Here is a 12,747-nt window from a genome sequence, read left to right as displayed (position 1 = left end):
GGGGCTGATGTAATCACAAAGGTCCTCATAAGGGAAAGAGAGGCAGGAGAGTCACAGAAGACGTGACCTCAGATGCATAGGTCAGGGAGAGAGAGAGATTGAAATTTGAAGATGCTACATTGTTAGCTTTGAAGATGGCAGAAAGGGCCACGAACAAAGGATGCAGGCAGCCTCTAGAAGGTGGAAAAGGCAAGGAAATGGATTCTCTCTCTAGCCCCCAGAAAGAACCCAGACCCGATTTTAGCCCACCTTGATTTTAGCCCAGTAAGACCCATTTCAGACTTCTGACCTCTAGAAATATAAGAAAATAAATTTGTGTTGTTGTAAGGCAGTGTGGTAATTTGTTACGGCAGCAATAAGAGACTAATGCAATACCTAAGAAGATAATGCTAGCACAAACAAAACAGAAATTATAGATTGATATCATTTATTAATATGATAGAAAAAACCTAAATAAGATATTATTGAACAGAGTTCAATATTATATTAAAAAAATAACAGATGATAACCTAGTGGGATTTATTCCAGGAATGAAAGGTTGGTTCACTCTTAGCAAATCCATTAATACAATATACCATATTAATAGGTCTAAAGAGAAAAATTATCTGAGCATCTCCATAGATGCTGAAAAGGCTTTTGACAAATTCAACACTCATTAGTGATACAAACACTAAAAAAAAAAACAAAAACCAATGGCTATTTCCTTAACATGATAAAAATCTATATAGCTTAGCCCTAAAGCCTGCTTCTCACTTAATTGGGAAATCCTAAAAGCATTTTCACTAAGAACAAGAACAACGTAACATTGTATTGCAAGGATGAGTTCATTCAATTAGAAGAGAGAAATCTACTAGAGGCCTACAAACTGGAAAAGAAGCAAAGTTATCTTTATTTGCAAACGTATGACAGCATAACCGGAAAACTCAAGAGAATCAATGACAAAATTAACCCGAAAGATAAAAAATTTAAAAAGGTAGCAGGATATAACACTAATATACAGAATCTAATAGCCCTCGTACACGCAATCAGGTAAAGGTTTTAATGATGGGGGAAAACCCAATTTACAATATTAACAAAGAAGATAAAGTACTTATAAAATAAACTTAACAAGAAATGTGCAAAACCTATAAAAAAATACTTCAAAAAGCTCTTGAAAGACCCAGAAGTATACGTGACCAAATAGAAAGACATCCTTTGTTCTTAGATAGAAGACTCAGTATCATGAAGATATCAATTCTTCCTGCCAATTCTTTCAAAAACCAGATAGAAAAATGCGCAGAAGACATAACCAGATAATCTACAAAAACAAGTAAAATGGCCTTTAAACTTTCAAAAACATGTTCAACTTTACTCATAATAAGAGCAATACAAATTAAAACCACACTCGGATACCTTTTCTTTCTTATTCAATTGAAAAAATAATTTAAAAACTTGACAGCTGTAGAAAGCTGACATTCTCACACATTGATGATGGGAATGCAAAATGGTACAACTCATATGGAGGGGAATTTGGCAATATTTAATACATCCATATATGCATTTACCTGATGACTTAGTTATCTCATGACCAGGATTTTACTCTGAAGATATCCTCAACCATATGAAATATATTTGCACAAGGCTTTTTATTGCAGCACTATTTGTAATCGCAAAATATGAGAATAACTGAAATGCCCATACATAAAAGAGTGGTTGAGTAGATAACGGCACATCCACACAGTGGAGTACTATGAAATGGTGGAGAGTGAGGAGATCTCTATGAACGATAGAAGGGATATATATATGTTTTTTGTGTGTGTGAGGAGATCAGCCCTGTGCTAACATCTGCCAATCCTCTTTTTTTGCTCAGGAAGACTGGCCCTGGGCTAACATCTGTGTCCATCTTCCTCCACTTTATATGGGACGCTGCCACATATAATATGTCAAGCCCACATATGGCTTGACAAGCGGTGCGTCGGTGCATGCCGGTATCCAAACCGGCGAACCCCGGGCTGCCGCAGTGGAGTGCACGCACTTAACCGCTTGTGCCACCGGGCCGGCCTCCTAGAAAGGATATATATTTTAAGTGAAAAAGAAACCAAGTGCAATATAGTATATACACAATATACTACCTTTTGTGTAAAAAAGTAAGAAATAAAATATACACTGTCTGCTTATTATTGCAACAGGAAACACAAGAAGATAAAGCAGAAACGAATGAGATTGGTTATCTACAGTGCACGGGTGGGAAGAGATGGTGGGAAGCAGTAACACTTCTCTGCATACACTTTTTGTAGTTTTGGCTTTTGGAACTACATACTGAAAAACGAAATTAACAATGATGAGAAAAAATAGAACTTAAAATGGAATACAAACAGAAATAAATAAACCTTACTCTATTTCAAATGAATAACATAATGACAATAAATGGGGGGGGAGAAAGGAGGGGTGGCATGAAACCAGCCCAAGTGACTTTGAACACAGCACTATTTTCTCTCCTTCTAAAGACAGAAACAACAGAAAAATCTATTGAACTCTAGCTAGCAGGTTTGTTTTTGCAGTAGTATGATATTTCTCACTGTTGGAAAAGGAAGTTATAATATAGAAACTAGGAAGACTAGGATGGACCTCGTGGTGTTGAATTAGAATTAGAGGTACTAGTATAAAAATATGGCTTTTACTATACCAGATAGCTACATCCACACATATCTCTACATCTGTGGGTATAGGAATAGCTGTTGATATATGTGTGTGTATCTTTTAGCTCTGTCCACCAAAAAAGTCTAGATACAAAGACACCTCTGTAGCAATTTATACACCTCAAACCCAGATCTTGGCGTCCAAATGCCATTCCCCACTTAAAAGGAACTGGGGCCCTTTGGAGAAATGGCTGATTCCAGATGTGGGGCAGTGAAAATACAAGATCAACCTGGAACATATTCTTGGGCCTGAAAGCAATGAAATGCTCAAAAGATAATGGGGATGTACCAAAAGGACACAGAAGCCACCTGAAGGGACACCATTGGCCAAATCTGGGACACTTTGATGAGCAGAATAAATAATCGTAGCAAAAGGACATGTATGGAATAAAATGGGAATCTGTGAGTTCATACTGATATAAATAAACACATAAATAGGAGAGAAGTGAAATCTCTTCTCTATGGTAGAATACTGCTTAAGGAAATGTTGCAGGAATAAGAGTAGGAAAAATCACCAATCTGCAGCTGTCATAATAAGAATGATTCAGGGAAGAATCATGAATTCCTGCAAAAGTTGGTGGATGAATTACTTATTAATTAAAAAAAGGAAAAATAGTAATTTTATGGTGGATCAACTTAGCGAATACCGCCTTAATCAAGTAACCAAAGGTAATACAGTCGGCTCTCTGTACCCGGGGGTTCCAAATCCATGGATTCAGCTGACCTTGGATGGAAAGGCCTACTATGGTTGCGTCTGTACTGAACATGTACCTTTGTTTTTTTCTTGTCATTATTCTATAAACAATACAGTATAACAACTATTTACATAGCGTTTACATTGTATTAGGTATTATAAGTAATCTAGAGATGGCTTCAAGTACTCAAGAGGATGTACATAGGTTATATGCAAATACTGCATTATTTATATAAAGGACTTAAACATCCAAGGATTTTGGTTTCTGTGGCGGGGGTCGGGGGGAGGCAAGGAACCAACCATCCACGGACACCTAGGGACGACTGTACCACCAAACAGATGTCATGAAGCTCCTGATAAGCTATCCCCAGCACACAATATTACTTTTGTGGTATTTCTGCCAGAAAAGCACAATTTCAGTCCAATCATGAGGAAACATCAGAAAAACCCCAACTGAGGGACATTTTACGAAATAATTGGCCTGTACACTTTGGAATGTCATGAACGACAATGAAAAGTTGAGGAACTATTCCAGATGGAAGGAGACTTAAAGACCTGACACTCTACTGCAATGTGTGATTCTGGATTGGATCCCAGACCAGAAAACAAAAACCAAAAAAACCATAAATATGACATTATTGGGACAATTGGCGACGTTTGAATATGGACTGTGGATTGGATAATGGTATTGCATCAATGGTAAATTGCCTGATTTTGATAAATGTACAATAGTTATGTAAGAATGTTTTTGTTCTTAGGAAGTATGTGCTAAAGCTCTTATATATAAAGATACATGATATCTGCAAATTACTTGCAAATGATTCAGGAAAAAAAGAGGTGTGTGTGTATGTGGAGAAAGTGAGAGAGAACAAGAGAAAACAATATGGCAAATGGGGTAAAGTTTCTTGGAACTATTCCTGCAAGTTTTCTGTAAATGTAAAATTATATCAAAATATAAAGTTAAAACACTTATTAGATTTTAGAACCTAAATTTTCCACCCGTCTGCCCTGGTTTCTGTCAGTTGTCGTCTCACAAAAGGATGCCCTTTTCTTGAGCCATTCTGAAGTTCTTTATTCAGGGAGGAAACGTGTGACTTGATTTGTTCTGAAAAGTGAATTCTCAGGATAAATGTAGATGATTTCAAGTTACAGGTAATTATCATCCAACCCCAGAAACAGAAAGATTGTGAAACCACTAAGGGGAATTCAAAAATACGTGCAGGTCTTGAGCTGAGTCACATTTCTTTCTGGAGACATTTATTTACTTTTAAAAATATGACCACGTAATTATACCACACTATAGTCTACAGATGGTAACTTAGAGATCACGTATGGGTGGAATTTAACTCTTCCTGGAGCAGTGTTATATCAACAAGAGCTACCGGGGTCATCAGAAGCAGAAAGGATAGTTCTGCAGAAACTGGCCCCTCCCGCCGACTTCTTCAGCTTGTTCTATTCCTTTTTCCCACGTGGCCTCTGCCCTAGCCTCACGGAACAATGTACAATTTCCTGGAAGCACCACGCTCTCTCCCTCTCCAGCGCTTATATTTGTTCCTACAATGTGCTTCCCTGCCTTATCATACTAGTCAATCCGTCAAGATTAAACTTGAGCATCACCCCCTCCACAAAGCCTTTCGTGACCCTCTCTTCCCTTACCTCTGGGTTTCCTCAGCACTGTGTGGGCCCCTCCATTACAGGACCCATCTGGAGATGATTCTGGGTACCTGTGCTCAACAGCAAACTTTGAATTTCACCTGACTAGGTGTCTACAATTTCAAGGAGCAAGTAATAGTCAACTGGAAATTCATAAAGTGTTATAGTTTTGTTGATTGTTGCTAACTGGAAGGATATTTTAATTAATATGGCTATCCTCCTCCCAAGTTTCACTTCTAAGGGCACTAATTTGATTTTCAAAATTGAGAGAGCCTGAACAGAGTATCTGCACTAATTTATCCATTCCTTTCTCCTAAGCCCTTCCATATTTTTCTGTGTTCTCTTTGAATGTTTTTCTGAAAGTACAGGTTTCCAATATTTGGGACCAAATCAGTGTGCATCGTGGGTGATTTTCATGCTGCTTGACACACGTTTTAGATTGAAATAGAATTTGATTTGAATTTCGAAATTTCAGAGATTGAATTTGGTGTCCTGCATAGTAACCAAAACCCAATTGTAAATACTTATTTATTATACTTATTATAGACATTTGCTACGCATAGAAGATCTCTAATCTTCATAATTTTATTGATGAATTGCGGGAATACCTGTCTATTTTAGAAATAAAAGCCTATGAGCATTCAACTAAGAAGCAGTATAGAACTATAAATAATTGTAAGATATGTCATTCACGTATAGATGAATAACTTTGTATAGTCAGTGGATGATTAAAATAACATACCTGATTATTGGGGCAAATGCACATAATCTTCCCTCTTTCTCAACACTTAATCAGTAATAAAAACTGCTAATTTTATTATCCATTAATGTGAAGGTAAAAGTCCTTCAAAATTCTAGGGTTCTTTGATATAACATATCCCTCACTATTCAAATCTGTTATCAAACATCAATCATAGAAGAACATCAACTCAGAGTTTACTTGTGCTAAGTACTTGTCAGATATGAGCTCATGTAATCCTTATGTATTATTATGTATATGTATTATTAACTTTTTACAGATGAGAAAATTAAGTCATAAAAAGCTTAAATAAATTTTCCAAGAGAATCAGTATAGTATAGAGATTAAAAGCACTTGCTAGAAGCAGACTACCCAGGTTTGACTTCCTATTCCACCATTTACCAGCTATATAATCTTGGGAAAGGTACTCAGTCTCTCTGTGACTCAATTTTCTCATCTGTAGAATGTGGATTATAATAGTCCTGACCTCACAAAGTCTTGGTGAGGGTTAAATGACTTAATACATGTAAAACACTTAGGAGAACATAGTAAGTTATGTAATACTGTTTGCAAATGGTGCCCAAATTGGGAGGCCGTGGGGCTGGAACTTGTGCCCAGTGTGACCCACAAAACTGTTCTCATAACCATTCATGTTACCTAATCTGATCAACCCAAATCCTCTCATGTGATTTTTCCCAGTTTAACACTCTTGAATAGCTCCCTATTGCTTTCAGGATAAAGACCAAATCCTCTGATGTAGCACATAACTAGGGGGACTAAATCGTCTAGTTTGCCTGGGATGGTCCTAATTTATGTCATCCTGTTCAGTTTAGCATTTGTCCAGAATTTTTGGAATTTTAGTTTAGAAAATAGTTTTTAAATATAATTATTTTATGAATCGACTGACCAATTCATTGTCAGTAATACATATATCAAATTTACATAACTTTAGCTATTTTTATTATCCCCTCCATGGTCAAAAACATCCCTGCTTGGAAGATAAATCATATGGTCACCCTACATATAACACTCTTCATAAAACAGGCTCTGTTTACCTCTTCACTTCGTCTCTCTCCTCCCTCCCTTGTACTGTCATTGAATTGATCACAGTCCCCTAAACGAATCTTGCCTTTGCACAAACTGACCCTTCTAGTTGGACGGACTTTCTTCCTTCACTAGCCTGTGTCTAGATCATTCCAATGTTTCCTTCAGCATGCAGCATAAATGCCACCTCCTTGGGGATCTTCCTTGATTCGTCTGGGGCTGGGTTTGCGGCCCTCACACGGCTCCTATGGCACGGTGGCTTCCGCATCCAAGCATTCTGTATGGGCCTTCTGTATTGTAATGACGATACTTGACTATGCTCTCCCTGAAGGGAGCACCTTGCATACATGTGGTCATTTGGATTCTTTCCTTCTTTCTTTACTTATTGAATGGATGAAAGAGGGTTAACTTTTTTTCTCTCATTTCCCCCCTATATATTGAAGCCGAATAAAGGTAAATTTTATTCTTCAATTTGGAGAGGATCTTAGAGTTCTGCAACACTTTAGTTTCTTCTTCTGTGGCACAAGAAACAAGGCCCTGGGAGTAGAGTGACTATTGGAAAAGTAAGAAAAAGTTATGAACATTCTCTGGGAGCTTCCATGAAACCTGACCTGACCCTGACCCTGATCCTGGCCAGTGTGGCCACTGCCGTATGAAGAAAAACTTACCCTCACAGCTGGCTTCAGCTGGATTTCAGCGCTGACTTGTCCCTCCACGACACACTTGTGTGCAGGGCGCACACTGCACAGCCACACACAGTGGCCTGGCTCTGACCCGCATCCTAACACTTCTGACCCTAAGTCCCCTTATCGCCTTAAGAAGCTGACCTCACCTTTAGCTCCTTCAATCCCAAAGCTTGACCTTGACCCATCTCTTGGTCAAGCACCTTACACAGAAAAGTCCAACAGTGCTAGCAAGGCAGCTTAAAAATAAAATGGAATCCTGAGATGTGACAGAGAGAAGAGGACGAGGGGAAGCTTCATTAGAGCAACGGAGAGCAGGGCAGTGAAGACTGGGTTTTATTCTTCTGATCTCAAGAGGTTCAGGCAGTTCAGAAAATGGATTTGTGTCTGAACTCTGGGTTGCCAATGAATGATAATGGAGATGGTGGTGGTGCTGACGAATATCTCTTTTTGTGGTCTTATAAAATATAGAAACATTCTTTGGAATTATAATATCACTTACTATTCCCTTTCACATACTGTTTCCTTCATGTACAAGTTTGGCATCCCATATTACATCTTACTAATAATACCCATCATTACTGGGGCTTCTTGATACCTGCCAGACTCCATTCTCAGCTTCTTACTAGCAAGGCTGGGATTTGAACCCAAGGCTGGGATTTGAACTCCAGTGTCTGTGCTCGAACTACAGTACCATACAGCCTCTAACTCACAGCTATGTCACCCACATCTGTCTGCAAGGCACCAACTGTTGCTGTAAGGGGAGATAAATTAAAACAAGCAAAGCAATATGGACAGAAGCACGGCTGAGGGTGGCCCAGGAGGTGGTCTGCTGGCCTGCAGGGCATGGAACAGAACAGCCAGGAAGCAGCCCTGCCAGCGTTAGGCTGCCAAGAGCTGACTGTCTGCCCCACACAGACGCTGGACACACACCATGGCTGCCAAGAGCTCTTCTTGGACATCAAAAGGCAGCAGCATCAGCTTTCATATGCAATGGGAAAAATAAACACCCCATCAACCTGTTGATCCTATTCTATTTTGCAACACAGAAATTATTGCTTTCAACTCACGCCAAAAATTATTTCCTGAGTCATGGAGGCTACCTTCTGAGCTGTGTCCTTACTCTGAGCTTGTCCTAACTGGAAAATGACCATGGTGAGTAAGGAAAGCATTTCAGCTGCCCTTGCCTCATGCAGATACACAGCAAAGAATAAAGAAAGAAAGAAAGAACGAAGTTGAATAGAGAACAGACTTGCTTTTTGAAGTCCTTCTAAAGAAATCTGAGGATTAATTTTTGAAAATCCACAAAATTGACTAAATAAAAACTCTTATTTAGTCAATCCCGTACAAGATAAATTTTCTAAAATACTCTGTTGAATTTTCAGATTTCAAATTCTTCAGGTTTGGTTGTTATCATTTTCCTCCATTTTGTAATGAAATTTCATGATTAAAAATGCATTATAATTAGTTTTCTAAAAATAACAAAATCAAAATCTTGAAGAACCAAGGCTTCTGAAATCCCTCGAGTGGTGCCGTCCTTGGGGGGCTGTGTTCTGGTAAACACCCTCTGAGGACAGCAGTTTTTTCGGCAGCTCCATACAGACGGTCACTTATTCTGCATCTGTTCCCTTTCAATCCAACGCGAGACAGAGAGCAGATAAGGCCACATTGAACACTGCATTTGAGTGTCCAGTGGGTCCCCAGGTGTGACAGGCAGATGCTCTCTCAGTAACCCTGTTTCATGACTTCCTGCCTGCAGCAGGGACACGAGCTGAAAGACAGTTTGCCTCATGGATTATGAAATGGTGGAATCAGAAAACGCCAGTCATTTTGAGTTAAAGAGTATCCTTATTTGTCCCTTGGTCAGGAATTTAGTAGGAAAAAAGGCAACACGTAGTACTATGTCACCGTGCACACACCCTTTCAACGGCCACATTACCAGAGAGGTGACTCCACCAACAAGGCTGTGTCAAACGACCTGAGAAAGGATGGATTTGGCCCCGTTTAGTGGTGGTGACAGGGATTCGGGAAGGGGAGAGTCCCGGACGCTTGCCATTTGATCACAGCTGGAGCGCAGTTCAACATTCTTCATCTCAAAGTCGTCCAGGGATGACTGATGGAGAATAACTCCCTCACTCAGCTCTAACAGGCCGGTGTCTTAAATAACCTGTTAATACCCTTTTACCTCTTTCATGACAGAAGAAAGAGAAGGCCAGACTGAAAATCCCTTAGTTGTAAAATTGAGTGCATCATAAAATAACTGTAAAGTCAATATTTAGTGTCAGGTCCATTTAAAATATCACACTTCGGAAACGTCTTAATGTGACCCCTGGGAAGCAGGAGAAACAGTGCTGGTGTGTGGGATATTACCTCGTCAGCCCATATCCTGGGTGAGACCAGCTTAAGAGTGGGTTCTTCTGCTCTGTCTTACGTGTGCTAGGGGGTGACGTGGGGTCGAGTCGGGGCAGAGCGAGGAGAGGAAAGAAGAAAGACGAGAGAGAAGAGAAAAAGAAGAGATATAAATGGTTATCAAGCATCCTCAAGAGTCCAGCTTCCTCTGTTTTGTCTGTTTGTTCACATCTTCCCCACCACCTTTCCTACTGTCATTTAGCTTCTGGTCAGACCAGTGAGCTGCCTTCTAGAAGGAGGAATCTGAGACCATAGCTGAGGAGGCTGAAGGGGTGGCCATGGGGTGAACAGGGTGCCCTGGAGCGGCAATATTCTTTTGTTTCTCTGAGATGATATCAATATGGATGGTACCAATTAAGTCCACATTCCTTTGATGGAAGTTTTTCTCCCAATCAGATTATTAACTAAGATGCCGACACATCCGCTCCTCAGTTTTCCCGCAGTAGAGGTGGTAAGGACAGTCCCCTCCTACCCTACACGGCACATTTCTGACAAACCTGCCTGAGGTCTATGCTTGGAGTGGAAAATTAGCAAGGGCTGATGACGCCGGCTGACCAAATGAAAGGGCCACCAGGCATCTGGTCTCCCCTCCAGAGCATGATGGGGTAAGAGGGATGGGTGGGGGCTGCAGGGGGATAAGATGACTAGGCTGAGGCCTGTTGATGAAGTTTCTGTGTGTCAGGCAGCATCGTCTCCGTGCTATGCTGAGATCTTTCTGCATACCTTCACTCCAGATCACCCGGCCCCAACCCCAGCACCTTCTCTTCAATCACCACCACCCTGCAGAGCCTTCTGAATCGTATCTGCACTGCTTTTCACCACCACGGGTAATTAAGAATGTTAACAAGCAAGCTCCTGCGCTCCCTCCAACTTCACCTTTAGAATGCTCGTAAAATTCCCACTACTCCTTTTGTGCCTTTGACCTTATATTTCATAAAAATCTGTAGTTTTTATGAAGCCTCTCCATCAAATCAACGTGTAAGCACCAAAGGCAAATAATCCTCCCACCCTCTCCCCAGGGTTCCCAAAGGGCATTCTGGTTTTTTCCTTTCACGTCATTCTACGCTTAAAAGCATCATCCAACAAGCAAACAAGCATGGGAGTGAGTAAACGCTCTGAGAGACATCTTGTTGTGACAGTGAGCTGATTTAAAAGCAAAATGACAGATCTGTAACCAGTGACACGATATGGTGGAGAATGCTGTTAGAACATGCACGCACCCCAAGCTATGCTCTGTGCAACACGGTGAGAAACAGAAATTAGTTGAAATGGCTGGATCATGCAATTATTGGGAAAGAAGTTGCTGGGGAGAATAAAAAAGTGTGAATACCTGTGTAGGTCATAGCTTCCTCCATCTTTATTTCCTGATATAGGAAAATACAAGAGTAATTTATGTTAGCTTTAGAACTCACAAAACCACTCACTACGTAGTTTTCCATGCACAACATCTAAATCCTAGAAAGAAACACATTGTGTTAAATACAGACAGTGTCGAAGTCCAACAGAGCTTTTCTATTAGACAGGTTCAAAATGAGGATTGAAAGCTATAAATAAAAGGTTTAAGCTAAAACATATAAGAGTTCTCATGAAAAAGGGGATGGGGTGAGAAGGAGGAGAGCCCCTTTAAAAGCAGTAAGAAAAGTACTTCTAGAAGTCCATGTAAGTCTCAGCAAAAGTTAAATTTTGGTTATTTTTAGACAAAACACTTGAAAAAAAGGGCAATAATCATGTCCCTTAGGAATCGTCTAGAAGGTGGAGAGGAAGACTTGAAGGGTACGAGCAATAACTGGCCCCACCTGCTGTGTCATTTCACCATAAGAGACTCTATCAGATTTCACTAAGTAGAGCTGTTACGTCATCACCAATCAGAGTGCTATGTTCTTGGGGGATGAAATATCTGGGTGTAAGATTTCTAGTGCCTCTAACAGTCGGTTTAGTTTCCAGGCCTTAGTGGGATTTTTTTTTTTCTTCCTAAGATTCGAGGAAAAGGTCAACAGATAAGCAGCAAGTCTGAAAAGATTTGAGCTGAGTGGGGTCAGTGACCAAAAGACCTATTTTGCAAGTTAAGGCTGGACTCCTCGGACTGGCAACGAATGCTACTAAGGTGTTAATTGAGAAGTGTTGACTGAGAGCTGCGAGGTGACCTCTCTCCCAGGATTTATGGTTCTTTATGGGACTCTCATAGCTCAAAAGCCTTCAGGATCCTACAACGGTGGAAATGACAGGTGACGATGTTGATCATTTTAGGATGCCCCCCCAAGTCACATGACCCAGGGAGCTGCCCATTGCTGGTGATGCTGGCTCTGCATGGGACCCACAGAGACACAGGCTTAAGGATGCTGAGAAACCTCAGCTGCACAATGGAGGGTTCCTGCAAATTACTCCCTACTGCCCGTGAGCGCAGCTCTTCACTTTTTTGGGGTTGGCATGCTGTGCTGATGCCAAGCCCTTGGCCAGGTTCAGCTCTTTCTCCCTCCTTCTATGGACAGCCAGTATTTACAATTCTGCAGGAATTATGAGAAAATGAGTATTCTCATTAACTAGGAAAGAGCTGGGACGGGCACTGAAAAGAACTACACCCTCATGAGCCAAAGGAGAAATAAGGTAGTTTAACACTGCAGATCAGGGACGGAACATCTGGCTCATTCCACAAGCCCTCTTACACTTTTAGATTCCAAGACAATGAATTGCTCAAATATCTCTAGTTTCAGATAGGAAATACTGGCAAAAGAAATCTAATTCACTGTGTCGTGGGCAGGGGTCCACCTGGGGGAGCTCCAAACTGTGATAAGCAGACATAGGGCATTGTGTGTTTCCATCCAGATTTTCTTAAAAAAAATAAGATAT

The 12,747-nt window shown here is 40.5% G+C and overlaps 1 protein-coding gene across 9 annotated transcripts in view; it reads right to left on the bottom strand.

Moving 5' to 3' along the window:
• Nucleotides 1–12,747, bottom strand: part of SULF1 (sulfatase 1) — a 181,286-nt gene that overhangs the window by 5,945 nt on the left and 162,594 nt on the right. The window contains exons 22-23 of one of the 9 annotated variants that reach the window (XM_058528840.1): nt 11,231–11,264; nt 9,862–9,927 (exon numbers count right to left, since the gene is read on the bottom strand). The exons of 6 other annotated variants lie outside the window; for them this stretch is intronic. In XM_058528840.1, the coding sequence (XP_058384823.1) occupies nt 9,862–9,927; nt 11,231–11,264 (100 nt within the window). Of the gene's footprint in view, nt 1–9,861; nt 9,928–10,902; nt 11,265–12,747 lie in introns of those variants that run through there. 2 more of the 9 variants (XM_058528841.1, XM_058528839.1) reach the window with 2 other exon arrangements.

Source organism: Diceros bicornis, chromosome 33 (assembly GCF_020826845.1).
Source record: "Diceros bicornis minor isolate mBicDic1 chromosome 33, mDicBic1.mat.cur, whole genome shotgun sequence".
NCBI classification, from domain to species: Eukaryota; Metazoa; Chordata; class Mammalia; order Perissodactyla; family Rhinocerotidae; genus Diceros; species Diceros bicornis.
This window is presented reverse-complemented; position numbering and strand designations above follow the sequence as displayed.